The sequence below is a fragment of the Microcaecilia unicolor genome, chromosome 6, assembly GCF_901765095.1.
Source record: "Microcaecilia unicolor chromosome 6, aMicUni1.1, whole genome shotgun sequence".
Classification (NCBI taxonomy): domain Eukaryota; kingdom Metazoa; phylum Chordata; class Amphibia; order Gymnophiona; family Siphonopidae; genus Microcaecilia; species Microcaecilia unicolor.
This window is the reverse complement of record NC_044036.1, coordinates 70,288,497-70,306,229: the sequence shown is the minus strand read 5'-3', so window position 1 is coordinate 70,306,229 and position 17,733 is coordinate 70,288,497. Positions and strand designations below refer to the sequence as shown.

General features: G+C 48.3%; 1 protein-coding gene across 1 annotated transcript in view; it reads left to right on the top strand.

Moving 5' to 3' along the window:
* The window catches only part of HFM1 (helicase for meiosis 1), a 472,985-nt gene that overhangs the window by 389,906 nt on the left and 65,346 nt on the right, over positions 1-17,733 (top strand). The window contains exon 24 of the mRNA XM_030206735.1: positions 4,962-5,065. Within this exon, the coding sequence (XP_030062595.1) occupies positions 4,962-5,065 (104 nt within the window). The remainder of the gene's footprint in view (positions 1-4,961; positions 5,066-17,733) is intronic.

The window sequence follows — 17,733 nt, the reverse complement described above, 5'->3', positions numbered from 1 at the left end:
AAATGTGGCATTGGGCTTGCCAACATGGCATGTTCTTTCGAGCCACCTATCTGGCAGGCAAAAACAATACTCTGGCCGACAAGCTGAGCAGGATAATGCAACCTCATGAGTGGTCTCTCAATATGGGCATAGCCCGCAAGATTTTCCAAGTGTGCTGCACCCCTCGGTGGATCGTTTTGCCACTCAGATCAACCTCAAAGTCCCTCAGTTCTGTTCCAGGCTTAAAGCCAATGGTAGACTGGCATCAGATGCCTTCTTCCTCAGTTGGGGGGACAGGTCTTCTGTATGGGTATCCTCCTATACCTCTAGTAGGGAAGAGTTTGTTGAAACTCAAACAAGATCGCGGAACCATGATTCTGATCCCACTATACTGTCGCGTTCTCGAGGCCCTTGGTATGCTGTCAGGTCCTCGGGGCCGCACTGGGAATCGTGAGCCCTTGGGCCCCTGCCGAGGAGCGGCAGAGGCAGGCAAGACCACCTTGGAATCGGACATACGGAAGAACAGGACTGGAACTCGGGATCGGAAGTAGGCAACTGGAACCGGCAGGACAGGATCCGCTTCACCTGCGCTTGGCCACCGTTCCGCTAGAGTTGAGCTCTAGCGTGCAGGTGGCCGGCAGGACTTGAAGGACAGGGCCGGAACTGGAGACCCAGAGGACCCCCCCCCCCCGGGTCTAGGAAACATGAGGGAAACTAGACTGGGAACTAAACTCAGACAGGGAGCTGCTGCACCGCCACTAGCAAGAACCAGAAGGCAGACCAAGGAGACAAGACATAGGAACAAAGACTAGGGCAACATGCCAGCAAGGCAGACTGGGGATCAGGGAATACCCATCGGGTAAACCCACTACCTAGGAAGCAGCAGGAAACAGGGACCACGCCCTGGCAATAAACACTAGCTAGACAGAGAGACAGGATTCAGGATATACACACAGGAAATACAAGCAGGGTAAGCACACAAACTAGGCAAGGCAGGATTCAGGATATACACTCGGGATATACAAACAGGGTAAGCACACAGACTAGGCAAGGCAGGAAAGGCAACAAACCAGGAAGAACAGGCCAAGGGTCTTGGGCCAGCAGCAGAGCAAAGAGAGTAAACCAGGAATATCAAGCCAAGGGTCTGAAGCCACAGCCGCTCCACACACCTAGTGGAACTCACAAAGGCTGAGGCTTCACATGCAGACAGAGAACAAACACGGACAGAGGCTTCACCCCCAAACACAGAGTAAGCCAGGAACAGAGGCTTCACCCCCAAACACAGAGTAAGCCAGGAACAGAGGCTTCACCCCAAACACAGAGTAAGCCAGGAATAGAGGCTTCACCCCAAACACAGGATAAGCCAGGAACAGAGGCTTCACTTCAAACACAGAGTAAGCCAGGAACAGAGGCTTCACCCCAAACACAGAGTAAGCCAGGAACAGAGGCTTCACCTCAAACACAGAGTAAGCCAGGAACAGAAGTTTCACCCCAAACACAGAGTAAGCCAGGAACAGAGGCAGGGAAGACCCCCCACGGGAAGACAACAGACACAGACACTGAAAGAAGCTGGACTGGAACCCAGAGAGAGGCTAAGCAGTAGTGCAGCAGACACTCACTAACCTGACCTGGCTTAAGAGCATAACACTTCATGCAAAGGCACTCACTGCAAGCCCAGCACTCCCTTATGAAGGCTCTCACTGATGAGTGGGAAAGCGCGGGGTACAAAAATACAAAAGTGTAACAAAAATAAAAATAAATAAAAATGAGTCACTACCAGCAGGACAGAAGCAGGAAGTTCCTTGCCTCCAAAGAGAGGCTTGACACACAGAGAAAGAGAGCCCACAGGAAGGACAAGCAGGAGCCATCTTGGATACTGGCATAGAGGAGGCGGCAGCCATCTTGGAAGAGGCATAGCCCACACAGGTGAGGTTCAGGAAGGCAATCAGCACACAGAGCCAGAGAGAAACGAAGACAGAGACAGACACAGAGACAAGCAGAAGCCAGCACAGCCACTGACTCCCAGAAACAGGGTAAGTATGAGGGTGGTCACGGCCACAGACGTGACAATACTGGCCGCAGCAGATATGGTTCCCTCTACTTCTGGAGTTAACCTCCAAAGAACCATGGAGTTTTAAGTGTTTTCCAACCCTAATCACGCAGATATATCCCGACCTCCAGTTTCTGGCTCTCACAGCTTAGATGTTGAGAGCCTAGAATTTGCTTCCTTGGGTCTTTCGGAGGGTGTCTCCTGGGTCTTCCTGGCTTCCAGGAAAAACTCCGCTAAGAGGTGCTGTTCTTTCAAAGGGAGTATGTTTGCCATCTGGTGTGAGAGCAAGGCCCTAGATCTCTTTGCTTGCCCTACACAGGCTCTGCTTGAATACCTTCTACACCTATCAGAGTCTGATCTCAAGACCAACTCCATAAGGATTCATAAGGTGATGAGGTATGCATCTTTCAATTTTAAAACTAATTCACAAGTGAGAACAGAAGCAGAAGCCTAAGAACATAGGAGCCTAAGATGAGTTATTCTGGGTCAGACCAAAGTTCCATGGAGCTGAATATCCTGTCTCCAACAGTAGCTAGTTCCGGTCACAAATCTGTATTATTCATGGACTTTCCCTTTAGGAACTTGTGCAAAGCCTTTTTAAACTCAGCTATGCTAACTTCCTTGACTACATCTTCTGGCAAGGAATTCCACAGCTTAATTATAAATTGAGTGAAAATAGGTTCCTTTTCCGCTTTCTCTAAATTGTTTTAAATGTGCCACCTACTAATTTCATAAAGGTAGCATTTTGTTGTTTTATTTTTATTCACACATTGAAAAGGAATGAGGAAGGGCAATATATTGGTACAAGAATCTATGACAAGGATCGACCACCGAGGTGGAGAAACAGGATCCGCTACGAACAAAACGTTTCTGAAAGGAGGAAGTAGAGTGATCAACAAGACTCTTCCAAAATGCCAACGAGACGTCTCCTTGACTTTTTGGAAGAGTCTTGTTGATCATGCTACTCCCTTCTACAAGAATCTATGACCAGTACAACAAGGAAGATGCCAAATCGTAAGGGTACAATCATACCAGGAGTAACCATAATTAGTATTTCAAACTTAGAGGGATTAAAAGGCATTTCTGTGGATAAAATAGTGTCTGATGTGAAGAATCGATTTAAAAGATTTTATATATCACCCCTTTTACAAGTCAAAGTGGTTTACAAAATGATAGCGGGGATGGGACGACTTCCCTATGAAGAAAGACTAAGGAGGCTAGGGCTATACAGCTTGGAGAAGAGACGGCTGAGGGGAGACATGATAGAGGTATATAAAATAATGAGTGGAGTGGAACAGGTGGATGTGAAGCGTCTGTTCACGCTTTCCAAAAATACTAGGACTAGGGGGCATGCGATGAAACTACAGTGTAGTAAATTTAAAACAAATCAGAGAAAATTTTTCTTCACCCAACGTGTAATTAAACTCTGGAATTCGTTGCCGGAGAAAGTGGTGAAGGCGGTTAGCTTAGCAGAGTTTAAAAAGGGGTTGGACGGATTCCTAAAGGACAAGTCCATAAACCGCTACTAAATGGACTTGGAAAAATCCAAAATTCCAGGAATAACATGTATAGAATGTTTGTACGTTTGGGAAGCTTGCCAGGTGCCCTTGGCCTGGATTGGCCGCTGTCGTGGACAGGATGCTGGGCTCGATGGACCCTTGGTCTTTTCCCAGTATGGCATTACTTATGTACTTATGTACAATTACAAAACAAATAAAAAAAGGCTTTTATAAAATCACCCTCCAAATATGTGGCCAAGCTTATACAATTTGTATTTGATAAATTTATCTGGGCTGGGCTGAGCCATTCTTGGAGAAAGGTGGAGGAGAAGTTAATGTTTTCATATATGCTGTATAAAATATACACATATGTGCATGAAATAATCCAGAAACTTTGTGTGTGTCAAAGAGCAGGTATAAATACAGTATGTATGCACAAATTCCCTGGGATAATTTTGAAAGCAGAAATATGGGTGTACTTTGAGGTTGAAAATTAACTGGAGCCAGAACATGTAAAAGTTCTGTTACTAATTCTGCATCTATGCAGTTGTAAAATTACCTCCATACTGCTCACTGACAAACATTGTTGCTTGATAAGGAATTTTCCTTTGTCCCAGTGCATCTCTGACAATTCCTTGACCAGAAAAGAAACTTACTGGATTCCTCCAGAAGCCATTTGACTTGATCATTTCTACAAATCAACTCATTCCTAGGGATCTCACCTTCCAGGAAAAGAAAAATCATAGGTAGATTTTCAAACAGGTTTAAGCAGAGGCTCCTATCTGCTTAAACCTGGATCAGCATTGCACCCCCAAATATTCATCAGCACTTAACCACACAGTGCAACTGAACATGGGCAGCAGAATATCATTTCAGTTGGAGGGCCAAACAAACCAATCTCTAGTCCCACCCCTATTTGCTTTCCCCACCCCCATTCCTCTATCTATGCCATTGAATATCTCCTCTGACTGCCACAGCACTGTGTGGTTAGTGCTGGGCTGATTCATAGGTGGAGTTGGGGAGGAGTTGGAAATTATGTGGGCACCAGTAAAATACCAACATAAATATGTGTGCTCCAGCACATATGTGTATGTTGTTGAGTTACTTCTGTTGATAATTTAGTCGCTGATATTTGTAAAATGATTCTGCTGATGCCAGCACATGCACGTCCATTCCCGGATGCATCTTAGAAAAGGCTCTATGTCAGCAGACCTTTTGTTTAAAATGTTAGCAGAATTTGAGATGGCCCAACCTGGACATCTCAATTCTGATATCTATGATCTAAAATTTGGTTTTAAATCAATTTATTGTGCACTAAGGGTCTCTTTTACTAAACCGTGGTAGTGATTGCACATCTCTATTAGATAGTGGGAAATTAATAAAAGGGGGCAAAAATATCCATTATCTAAGGTTTTTAAAATACTGTTGTTTAGGGATTCTGCTCTGTTAAAAACTGGAAGCTGGACTAAAAAGGTGGATGTAAAAAGAGCTGTAAAGTCTGAAGAGCTGAGCATAAATGTGATCAGTTCTGAGTACGGTAAGGGGGTACTAAAATCCTTTTCATTTGGGGATGCAGATTTACCATATATTTTTCAAAGTATTAAAAGCGAGTTTTATATTTTGTAGCTTAGAAATGTATATATCTATTGTATAGCTAGGAGAATAATTTTATTATCTTCCAATACTTACTATGTTACTATAGCTGAGTGCCTAGGCAGAAAAAGCACATAAGTATATATGTTATACCTACTTAATAATAACATTTTGTCTAGGTGCCTTTTTAAAAGCTCCTACACAAAGTTTCACCTGCTCTGACGCAAGAGTAACGTTGTGTGTGTGTATGTATTGTTAAGTGCTGATTCCACACATGTTCTGCCAACCTCTGGAAACAGATTCAGATTTAAAATGTTGGCATCCATAGGCAAGACTGGTTGGGGAGGGGAAGTTTCTCCCCAGAGATCATAGAGCATGAACCTACTGCAAGCAGAACCAGTCTCCTGTTTAGCCAGGTTGTTGGTGCCTTCAAATGTGATGCCCTTATTTCTGTCAATTATGCATGCATAATTTTATAAAACATTTTCTGTGTGTAAACCACGTTCTACACATGGTAAATAGTTCCTATAAAATTCCATGAAGGTTTCTCCATCAACCAGCAGGATTGAATCAGGCCCACAAATGGGTGATGTCATCACACAGAACCAGGGCAGAATAACCTTCCCAGGGATTGAAACTGAAATTCTCCGAGGACAAGCAGGCTGCTTGTTCTCACTGATGGGTGACGTCCACGGCAGCCCCTCCAATCGGAAACTTCACTAGCAAAGGCCTTTGCTAGTCCTCGCGCGCTCATGCGCACCGCGCATGCGCGGCCGTCTTCCCGCCCGAACCGGCTCGTGTTCGTCAGTCTTCTTTTGTCCGCGCTCGGTACGGTCGTGTTTCGCCGTGTCGGGCCCTGCAAAGTCGACCTCGCGCGTTCGTCGTGTGTTTTTCGGAAAAGAAAAAGAAAAATTCTAATCCTTTCTGTGTGGGAAAAGACTTTTGGTCTTTTCTTCCCCCGCTATTTTCAGCTTTCGCTCGTCGGGGTAGGCCGCTTTTAGGCCTCGGGTCGAAGTTTTCTTCCCCTTGTTTTTTCGGTGCCTTTTCCGCCATTTCGACTTTTGATCTCGCCGGCGTGATTTTTCCGCCCATGACATCGAAGTCTACCAGCGGCTTCAAGAAGTGCACCCAGTGCACCCGGGTCATCTCGCTCACTGACAGGCACGCGTCGTGTCTTCAGTGCTTAGGGGCTGGGCACCGCCCGCAGGCCTGTAGTCTGTGTTCCCTTTTGCAAAAGCGGACTCAGGTAGCGAGATTGGCCCAGTGGAATGTTTTGTTCTCGGGCTCTTCGTCGGCATCGGCACCGGGGGTATCGAGTGCATCGACGTCTTCAGCGTCCAGAGCTTCATCCTTGGCCGCCAGTGCATCGAGTGCATCGAGGCATCGGCCCTCTGCATCGGCGCAGAGACATCGGATAGCTGCATCGACGTCGGTGGTACCGGGACCTCGTCTGCTGATGTCGTCGGATGGTGGTGCTTCGTCTGGAGTGCAGGTGAGGGCTGTCCATTCCCCTGCTGGTGGCGGTGAGCCTTCGGGTGGGTCTCCCCCTACCCTGAGGGCTCCTGCGGTACAGCCCCCCCGAGACCGACCTCCTTCGGCCTCGGCCCCGAGGAAGCGACGACTGGATTCTACGTCCTCCTCGTCGGTGCTGGGAAGCTCCGGTGACATGCTTCATTCCAAGAAATCGAAGAAGCATCGTCATCGGTCTCCTTCCCGAGTCGGCACCGAGAGCTCTGGGTCGCCGAGGGAGTCGGCACCCACCAGGCATCAGCACCGAGAGGACCGCTCACCCTCTGTTCAGGAGGTGTCGATGCGCTCCACTCTGGACAGCCCGGAACAGCCTCCACGCCCGGAACAGGTTCTGACGTCGACGCCTGCATCGACCTCCATGCCTTTCTCTGCAGCCGCTCTGAACGAGAGCCTCCGGGCCGTTCTCCCAGAGATTCTGGGAGAGCTGTTGCGCCCTACCCCTCCAGTACCGGCGGTGCTTGCGCCACCGGTACCGTCGAGCGTGGCGCCGGCTGGCCCATCGCCCGAGGTGAGGTCTCCGGCGTCGGTGCCGCGTGCAGTACCGGCTGCCGTCGCCTCCCAGGAAGGCTCCCCGACTACGTCGGCGGAGGGAGCTTCGCCGATGCGGGCGAGGGAGTCTACCTCTCGACGCCCCCATCGTGGACGTGGCTCCACAGAGTCGAGTCGGGCACGGTTGCAGACACAGGTCCGTGAACTTGTGTCTGACACTGAGGGTGAGGCCTCGTGGGAAGAGGAAGAAGATCCCAGATATTTCTCTGACGAGGAGTCTGAGGGTCTTCCTTCCGATCCCACTCCCTCTCCTGAGAGACAGCTTTCTCCTCCCGAGAGTCTGTCTTTTGCTTCCTTTGTCCGGGAGATGTCTACAGCCATCCCCTTCCCGGTGGTTGTGGAGGACGAGCCCAGGGCTGAAATGTTTGAGCTCCTGGACTATCCTTCTCCACCTAAGGAAGCGTCCACTGTACCCATGCACCATGTCCTAAAAAAGACATTGCTGGCGAACTGGACCAAGCCTTTAACTAATCCCCACATTCCCAAGAAGATCGAGTCCCAGTACCGGATCCATGGGGACCCAGATCTGATGCGCACTCAGTTGCCTCATGATTCTGGAGTTGTGGATTTGGCCCTAAAGAAGGCTAAGAGTTCTAGGGAGCATGCTTCGGTGCCCCCGGGCAAGGACTCTAGAACCTTAGACTCCTTTGGGAGGAAGGCCTACCATTCTTCTATGCTCGTGGCCAAAACTCAGTCCTACCAGCTCTACACGAGCATACACATGCGGAACAATGTGCGGCAGTTGGCGGGCTTGGTTGATGCGCTCCCCCCTGAGCAAGCCAAGCCTTTTCAGGAGGTGGTCAGGCAGCTGAAGGCGTGCAGAAAATTCCTGGCCAGAGGGGTGTATGACACCTTTGATGTTGCGTCCAGGGCCGCTGCTCAAGGTGTGGTGATGCGCAGGCTCTTATGGCTGTGTGCCTCCGACCTGGAGAATAGAATCCAGCAGCGGATTGCGGACTCGCCTTGCTGTGCAGATAACATTTTTGGAGAGAAGGTCAAACAGGTGGTAGAACAGCTCCACCAGCGGGACACCGCATTCGACAAGTTCTCCCGCCGGCAGCCTTCAGCCTCTACCTCTACAGGTAGAAGATTTTTGGGGGGAAGGAAGACTGTTCCCTACTCTTCTGGCAAGCGTAGGTACAATCCTCCTTCTCGACAGCCTGCGGCCCAGGCTAAGCCCCAGCGCGCTCGCTCTCGTCAGCAGCGTGCGCCTCAGCAAGGCCCCTCGGCTCCCCAGCAAAAGCAAGGGACGAGCTTTTGACTGGCTCCAGCAGAGCATAGCCGACATCCAAGTGTCAGTGCCGGGCGACCTGCCAGTCGGAGGGAGGTTGAAAGCTTTTCACCAAAGGTGGCCTCTCATAACCTCCGATCAGTGGGTTCTCCAAATAGTCCGGCAAGGATACACCCTCAATTTGGCCTCAAAACCTCCAAATTGTCCTCCGGGAGCTCAGTCTTACAGCTTCCAGCACAAGCAGGTACTTGCAGAGGAACTCTCCGCCCTTCTCAGCGCCAATGCGGTCGAGCCCGTGCCATCCGGGCAAGAAGGGCTGGGATTCTATTCCAGGTACTTCCTTGTGGAAAAGAAAACAGGGGGGATGCATCCCATCCTAGACCTAAGGGCCCTGAACAAATATCTGGTCAAAGAAAAGTTCAGGATGCTTTCCCTGGGCACCCTCCTTCCCATGATTCAGGAAAACAATTGGCTATGCTCTCTGGACTTGAAGGATGCCTACACACACATCCCGATACTGCCAGCTCACAGACAGTATCTGCGATTTCAGCTGGGCACACGTCACTTCCAGTACTGTGTGCTACCCTTTGGGCTCGCCTCTGCGCCCAGGGTGTTCACAAAGTGCTTGGCTGTAGTAGCAGCGGCGCTTCGCAGGCTGGGGGGTGCACGTGTTCCCATATCTCGACGATTGGCTGGTGAAGAACACATCCGAGGCAGGAGCCCTGCAGTCCATGCAGATGACTATTCGCCTCCTGGAGCTACTGGGGTTTGTGATAAATTATCCAAAGTCCCATCTTCTCCCAGTGCAGAGACTCGAATTCATAGGAGCTCTGCTGGATTCTCGGACAGCTCACGCCTATCTCCCAGAGACGAGAGCCAACAACTTGTTGTCCCTCGTCTCACGGGTGCGAGAGTCCCAGCAGATCACAGCTCGGCAGATGTTGAGATTGCTAGGCCACATGGCCTCCACAGTCCATGTGACTCCCATGGCCCGCCTTCACATGAGATCTGCTCAATTGACCCTAGCTTCCCAGTGGTTCCAGGCTGCTGGGGATCTAGAAGACGTAATCCACCTGTCCACGAGTTTTCTCGAATCCCTGTATTGGTGGACGATTTGGTCCAATCTGACTCTGGGACGTCCCTTCCAAATTCCTCAGCCTCAAAAAGTGCTGACCACGGATGCGTCTCTCCTGGGGTGGGGAGCTCATGTCGATGGGCTTCACACCCAAGGAAGCTGGTCCCTCCAGGAACGCGATCTGCAGATCAATCTTCTGGAGTTGCGAGCGATCTGGAACGCTCTGAAGGCTTTCAGAGATCGGCTGTCCCACCAAATTATCCAAATTCAGACAGACAACCAGGTTGCCATGTATTACGTCAACAAGCAGGGGGGCACCGGATCTCGCCCCCTGTGTCAGGAAGCCGTCAGCATGTGGCTCTGGGCTCGCCGTCACGGCATGGTGCTCCAAGCCACATATCTGGCAGGCGTAAACAACAGTCTGGCCGACAGGTTGAGCAGGATTATGCAACCTCACGAGTGGTCGCTCAATTCCAGGGTAGTGCGACAGATCTTCCAGGTGTGGGGCACCCCCTTGGTAGACCTCTTCGCATCTCGAGCCAACCACAAAGTCCCTCAGTTCTGTTCCAGGCTTCAGGCCCACGGCAGATTGGCATCGGATGCCTTCCTCCTGGATTGGGGGGAGGGTCTGCTGTATGCTTATCCTCCCATACCTCTGGTGGGGAAAACTTTGTTGAAACTCAAGCAAGATCGAGGCACCATGATTCTGATTGCTCCTTTTTGGCCGCGTCAGATCTGGTTCCCTCTTCTTCTGGAGTTGTCCTCCGAAGAACCCTGGAGATTGGAGTGTTTTCCGACCCTCATCACACAGGACGAAGGGGCGCTTCTGCATCCCAACCTCCGGTCCCTGGCTCTCACGGCCTGGATGTTGAGAGCGTAGACTTTGCCTCTTTGGGTCTGTCAGAGGGTGTCTCCCGCGTCTTGCTTGCTTCCAGGAAAGATTCCACTAAGAGGAGTTACTTCTTTCTATGGAGGAGGTTTGCCGTCTGGTGTGACAGCAAGGCCCTAGATCCTCGCTCTTGTCCTACACAGACCCTGCTTGAATACCTTCTGCACTTGTCTGAGTCTGGTCTCAAGACCAACTCTGTAAGGGTTCACCTTAGTGCGATTAGTGCATACCATTACCGTGTGGAAGGTAAGCCGATCTCGGGACAGCCTTTAGTTGTTCGCTTCATGAGAGGTTTGCTGTTGTCAAAGCCCCCTATCAAGCCTCCTACAGTGTCATGGGATCTCAATGTCGTCCTCACCCAGCTGATGAATCCTCCTTTTGAGCCACTGAATTCCTGCCATCTGAAGTACTTGACCTGGAAGGTCATTTTCTTGGTGGCAGTTACTTCAGCTCGTAGAGTCAGTGAGCTTCAGGCCCTGGTAACCCAGGCCCCTTACACCAAATTTCATCATAACAGAGTAGTCCTCCGCACTCACCCTAAGTTCTTGCCAAAGGTCGTGTCGGAGTTCCATCTGAACCAGTCAATTGTCTTGCCAACATTCTTTCCCCGTCCTCATTCCTGCCCTGCTGAACGTCAGCTACACACATTGGACTGCAAGAGAGCATTGGCCTTCTATTTGGAGCGGACACAGCCCAACAGACAGTCCGCCCAATTGTTTGTTTCTTTTGATCCCAATAGGAGGGGAGTGGCTGTGGGGAAACGCGCCATATCCAATTGGCTAGCAGATTGCATTTCCTTCACTTACGCCCAGGCGGGGCTGGCTCTTGAGGGTCATGTCACGGCTCATAATGTTAGAGCCATGGCTGCGTCGGTAGCCCACTTGAAGTCAGCCTCCATTGAAGAAATTTGCAAAGCTGCGACGTGGTCATCTGTCCACACATTCACATCTCATTACTGCCTGCAGCAGGATACCCGACGCGACAGTCGGTTCGGGCAGTCAGTTTTTCAGAACCTGTTTGGGCTTTAGGATCCAACTCCACCCCCTGAGGGCCCTGTTTGTTCTGTTCCAGGCTGCACTCTCAGTTAGTTGGTAAATTTTTTAGGTCAATCTCAGTTATGTCCTCGCCATTGCAAGGCCCAATTGACCATGGTTGTTGTTTTGAGTGAGCCTGGGGGCTAGGGATACCCCATCAGTGAGAACAAGCAGCCTGCTTGTCCTCGGAGAAAGCGAATGCTACATACCTGTAGAAGGTATTCTCCGAGGACAGCAGGCTGATTGTTCTCACAAACCCGCCCACCTCCCCTTTGGAGTTGTGTCTTCCCTTGCTTTGTTTTGCTACATATGGGACTGACGAACACGAGCCGGTTCGGGCGGGAAGACGGCCGCGCATGCGCGGTGCGCATGAGCGCGCGAGGACTAGCAAAGGCCTTTGCTAGTGAAGTTTCCGATTGGAGGGGCTGCCGTGGACGTCACCCATCAGTGAGAACAATCAGCCTGCTGTCCTCGGAGAATACCTTCTACAGGTATGTAGCATTCGCTATAACTGGAGAGCTTAGAGCATACACAGCCCTTCTAGTTATAGTGGTCTCCTTAGTGTCTTCAGTTCAGCTCTGCTGAATGGATACAAAAACAACGATCAGTTGGAAATGGAAGACAAGCCCAGGGCTGAGTTGTTAAATGTCCTGGACTACAATTCTCCAAAGGAGGCTATGCAAGTCCTTTTAAGGGTTCACAATTACTGATGCCAATTTTATCCAACCAGAGGCATCCTTTTGTCCCTGAGACTCTTTATTGCATGCCTTTGTCTTTTCAGGATGCTAGTGTGGTGCTGTGTTAAGGGTATGTAACCTTTCAGAGTGTTTAGGGCTATCTCTGCTATGGCCGCTATTAAGTCATCTGAAGCTATACCAAGGGTGATCTTTCTCTGGCAGGGTGAAAACTGAACTAAAAGTTTTAAAAGCTCCTGGCTCCACTTCAGATGGTTAGACATGTTGTTGCCTGTGACAGCACAACTACAGCATGTGGAAAAAATGGTGGCTCATCACTTCTTTTTATAGACGCCCGCTGTTTTCTCACCATATACGACCATCAAAGCAGGGGGAAAGATGTCCGTCCTTAATCTGTAAGCCTCAGGCATCAATGCATTCAAATCCATGTCACGATAGCCGTATGGTTTTCTGATAGAGTCTTTGAAGGCCTCAAGAAAGAAATGCATCTTGCCTGAATACATTTTTCTGGCAAGAACAGCTATCTGCTGTTTATCTCACGGATTCTTAAAAAACACCATATATTTTGTATTTAGGGTGATGGTGTGACTTGTTCTGCTTTGACAAAAACTGTTTTGGACAAACTCATTAGTAGCCATTTTGAGAATGTAAATTCCCAACTGCCTCTGGATCATAGTAAATACTGCTTAGGATTTTTTTGTACATGATGTCATAGGATGGTGTGTGTATCAACATTAGAGATGTAGGTTGGGTGGGGCACTGTAAAAGGGGAGTGGGGAAGGGGTGTAGGATTGGCCTCACATTGCATCTCTCTATGTACAGCGGCCAGTTATCAGCAATTTTGCTAAACAAGAGGTAGAAAGAGGTGGGGCCATGGGGAGATGCAGAGAGAGCGAGAAATTTGTTCATCTGTAACTTTTTTCCCCAAAGTAGGGAGGAAAAGTACATATGCCTTACGGTTACTGATTATGTCCAAACTTCTTGGAAGGGACAGAGCCGGGATTCCCTTTAAGTCAGCTGATAGCTAGGGAAAAGGGGGGTATGGTGGAGGCTGCAGACCTATTGATCTCACACAGACAGAGAACAGCGTGCTTGCTGAAAAGCTGAGAGGAGGAGGAGAGAGTGAGAAAAATTGTCTGGGTTTGGTGTTTTTCTCTGTCTATTGGTTGTGTGGGGAGGGGTTGTGGCTGCAGACTGATTTTTACACAGCCAAGAATAGTGTGCTGTACAAAGCAATCAGCTCATATAGAGCATTTGTAATCTCTTGAAAAAGCAGGGATGTTTTGTACAGCACGCTAGTTCTTCCTGTCATTCTTAAAAGCAAACAGACCTAACTCGTTCCAGCTTAAAATAAATACAAGGTATCTTTTGAAAGAAAAAAAAAAAGGTGAGTCTGGAGTTAAAAATGCCTATTTTTATTTCCTGTGAGAGAAAAGTTAAGCTCTGCATGTGCACATTTCTCTGTGGCTGTAGGGGGTGCTGCTGTTGGTTTTTTTAAAAATGAATTTCTGACACTTGAGTCCATCCAAGATAGCAGCCAGTAGTGGAAACAGGAAGTGACGCACTGCAGCCAGTATTAGCCACCAAAGGGTTGTGTCTATGATGTCACTTCCTGTGATGTCACCAAAAGAGGCAGGGCCATGGGTGGGTTATGCAGAAGGGGTGGGGTTTGGGTTGGGGCAATGCAAAAAGGTTGGGTTAGGGACAAGGTTCTACAAAAGTGGTGGGGCTGTGACATTGCATCTGGTGATGTCATCAAGGGGTGGGGCTTGGGTGTGTCCTCTGTTTGGCTGAGAACCCAGAAGTTGGCATGTCACTTGTCAAAATCAATTAGCTTGAGAAACGCAGGTGAGGTATACTACTAATACCTATTAGGAATGAAACTAATTTGGTCCGGGATATTAGCAATTCCATTATCTCAGATAAGAGCCCAGCTAGTACTCGAGCATAGATATTATCATCTTAATTTATCAGAGACATGGGCCTCTAATTTGTAACTTCTAAATGGTCTCTCCCTCCTTCTGTGATAGTGCCCTTCATCGTCCCCTTTTCTAAAAAGTATTGAAATAATTCAAACAAACAAGGACTAAGTTCCAGAGAGAACATTTGGAAAAATTCAGCTGTGAAGCCATCTGTGCCCTGAGTTTTGTTTGCTTTTGAAGGAGCAAATTGTTTGTTGGATTTCTTGCCCTGCAATAGGGACCTCCAGTTTAGCCTTAACATCAGTTGAGAGGGCAAGTACCTGAATATTAGCTAGAAAGGGCTCTGTCTGCTTCAGTTCCAGATTCTTTGGAATTATATAGCTCTGTATAATACTCATGGAACCTTGCTACAATATTATTAGGGGTTGTGAGTATAGTACCTTTCACATATTTAATTGTATGTATCATACTTCTCTTCTTTCTACCTTTTAAATAAGAGGCAAGAAGCTTACCTGCTCTATTTGGTACCCCCCCTGGATATACAGTTCATTTCTAGCAGTCGCACTAAGCATTTGGTTATAGTTAAATTTTGCCTGTAGGTGTTGCTGCAGTGTAACATTATCCCATGTAAGATATAATTGCTTTTCTAGGAGACTTATGTCCTGCTCTAGAATCAAAATGTCCCACTGCCTACCAATATTGCGACGGGCAGAATATCCTGTAATTGTCCTAAGTGTAGCTTTATGAGCATACCACTTTGCCTCTGTAGAGACAGGAGCTTCTTCATTATGTAAGTAATATTCCTCTGTTGAGTCTTTGCGAAATTGAGGAAAGTCAGGGTCTGTTAAAAGAGCATTATTAAAATGCCAGAGGGGTGGATTAATATCTTGTTGTAGTTCTTGGAACGTGACACTAAATCCTGCATGACTGGAGATTACAATATTGTCTATCGAAACTGATTCTACTTCAGCTGCTAAGGACTTGGAAATAAGTGCATAATCGATTTGTGAAAATGAATGGTGAACTTGAGATAAGAAGGTGAAATTTTGCCCATTGGGATTAAGGAGTCGCCACGGATCTACTAGCCCCATGTGGGATCTGAATTGTTCAGCATCTGTAATATATGCTGGGGATTTAGTTCTAGGGTGGGAGTCCATAAGTACATAAGTAATGCCACACTGGGAAAAGACCAAGGGTCCATCGAGCCCAGCATCCTGTTCACGACAGCGGCCAATCCAGGCCAAGGGCACCTGGCAAGCTTCCCAAACGTACAAACATTCTATACATGTTATTCCTGGAATTGTGGATTTTTCCCAAGTCCATTTAGTTTATGGACTTGACCTTTAGGAAACCGTCTAACCCCTTTTTAAACTCTGCCAAGCTAACCGCCTTCACCACGTTCTCCGGTAACGAATTCCAGAGTTTAATTACGTGTTGGGTGAACAAACATTTTCTCCGATTTGTTTTAAATTTACTACACTGTAGTTTCATCGCATGCCCCCTAGTCCTAGTATTTTTGGAAAGCATGAACAGACGCTTCACATCCACCTGTTCCACTCGTTATTTTATATACCTCTATCATGTCTCCCCTCAGCCATCTCTTCTCCAAGCTGAAAAGCCCTAGCCTCCTTAGTCTTTCTTCATAGGGAAGTCGTCCCATCCCAGCTATCATTTTAGTCGCCCTTCGCTGCACCTTTTCCAATTCTACTATATCTTTCTTGAGATGCGGCGACCAGAATTGAACACAATACTCAAGGTGCGGTCGCACCATGGAGCGATACAACGGCATTATAACATCCTCACACCTGTTTTCCATACCTTTCCTAATAATACCCAACATTCTATTCGCTTTCCTAGCCGCAGCAGCACACTGAGCAGAAGGTTTCAGTGTATTATTGATGACGACGACGACACCCAGATCCCTTTCTTGGTCTGTAACTCCTAACGTGGAACCTTGCATGACGTAGCTATAATTCAGGTTCTTTTTTCCCACATGCATCACCTTGCACTTGCTCACATTAAAAGTCATCTGCCATTTAGCTGCTGTTACACTCTGTTACACTCCTCCAGAGGTACAGCCTGCTTGCGCAGGTTATGGGCATTCGAGGATGCGGAGGCCATCTTGGATGTGGGATAGGGCGGCCATCTTGGAGATGGGCGTCTCAGGTTGTGGCAGCCATCTTGAAGTTGGGCAGCTTCAGGAAGGAAGCCCATATTTGGGCATAGAGCATCTCCTCTGATGGGGGCAGCCATCTTGGAAAAGCTGCACATGTTTGAGCCTAATTCCTACACTATTTAAAGCCCTGCCACCAGTCCTTCCATGCTTCGGCTTCTAGTGCTTAGAGGTCGTGGTCTACGTCTGTGTTCTACAGCCAGCTATCTTTGTTCCTGTGATTCCTGTGTACCAGACCCTGGATTGTTGCCTGACTACGCGCTGTGTTGCTGCCTGCCTAGACCTCGGACTGTTTCTCTGACTATTCGCTGCGCTGCTGATTCCTTTACGGTGTCTGCTTTCCCCGCCTGTCAGGTTAGTGGCCGTGCAACCCCGCCGGTTCTGGAAGTCCTGGTGGCCGCCTGCACCTGGGGGCTCAACTCCCGGGGAACGGCGGTCGCTTCCCAGGTGAAGCTAGGGGTTGTCTGGCTGCCTGACTGAGTGCGGTGTCACTCCATCTTTGCCATGCTCAGTCGGGGCACAAGGGCTCACATTTCCAGACATAACAGTCGCCCAGTCTGCCAGTCTCGTAAAGTCCTTCTGTAATTTTTCACAATCCTGTCGCAAGTTAACGATTTTGAATAACTTTGTGTCATCAGCAAATTTAATTACCTCGCTAGTAACTCCCATCTCTAAATCATTTATAAATATATTAAAAAGCAGCGGTCCTAGCACAGACCACTGAGGAACCCCACTAACTACTCTTCTGCATTGTGAATACTGCCCATTTAACCCCACTCTCTGTTTCCTATCCTTCAACCAGTTTTTAATCCACAATAGGACATTTCCTCCAATCCCATGATCCTCCAATTTCCTTTGTAGCCTTTCATGAGGTACCTTGTCAAATGCCTTTTGAAAATCCAGATACACAATATCAACCGGCTCCCCTTTGTCTACACGTTTACTCCTTCAAAGAATTGAAGTAAATTGGTCAGGCACCGACGTCAGACTCACCGGTCTATAATTTTCCGGATCTCCCCTGGAAACGTTTTAAAAAATCGGCATTACATTGGCCACCCTCCAATCTTCCGGTACCACGCTCGATTTTAAGGATAAATTGCATATCACTAACAGTAGCTCGGCAAGCTCATTTTTTAGTTCTATCAGTACTCTAGGATGAATACCATCCGGTCCAGGAGATTTGCTACTCTTCAGTTTGCTGAACTGCCCCATTACGTCCTCCAAGTTTACCGTGAAGTCAGTAAGTTTCTCCGACTCGTCCGCTTGAAATACCATTTCCGACACCGGTATCCCACCCAAATCTTCCTCAGTGAAGACCGAAGCAAAGAATTCATTCACTCTCTCCGCTACGTCTTTGTCTTCCTTGATCGCCCCTTTTACCCCTCGGTCATCCAGCGGCCCAACCAATTCTTTTGCCGGCTTCCTGCTTTTAATATACTGAAAATAATTTTTGCTATGTTTTTTTGCCTCTAATGCTATCTTTTTTTCGTAATCTTTCTTGGCCTTCTTTATCT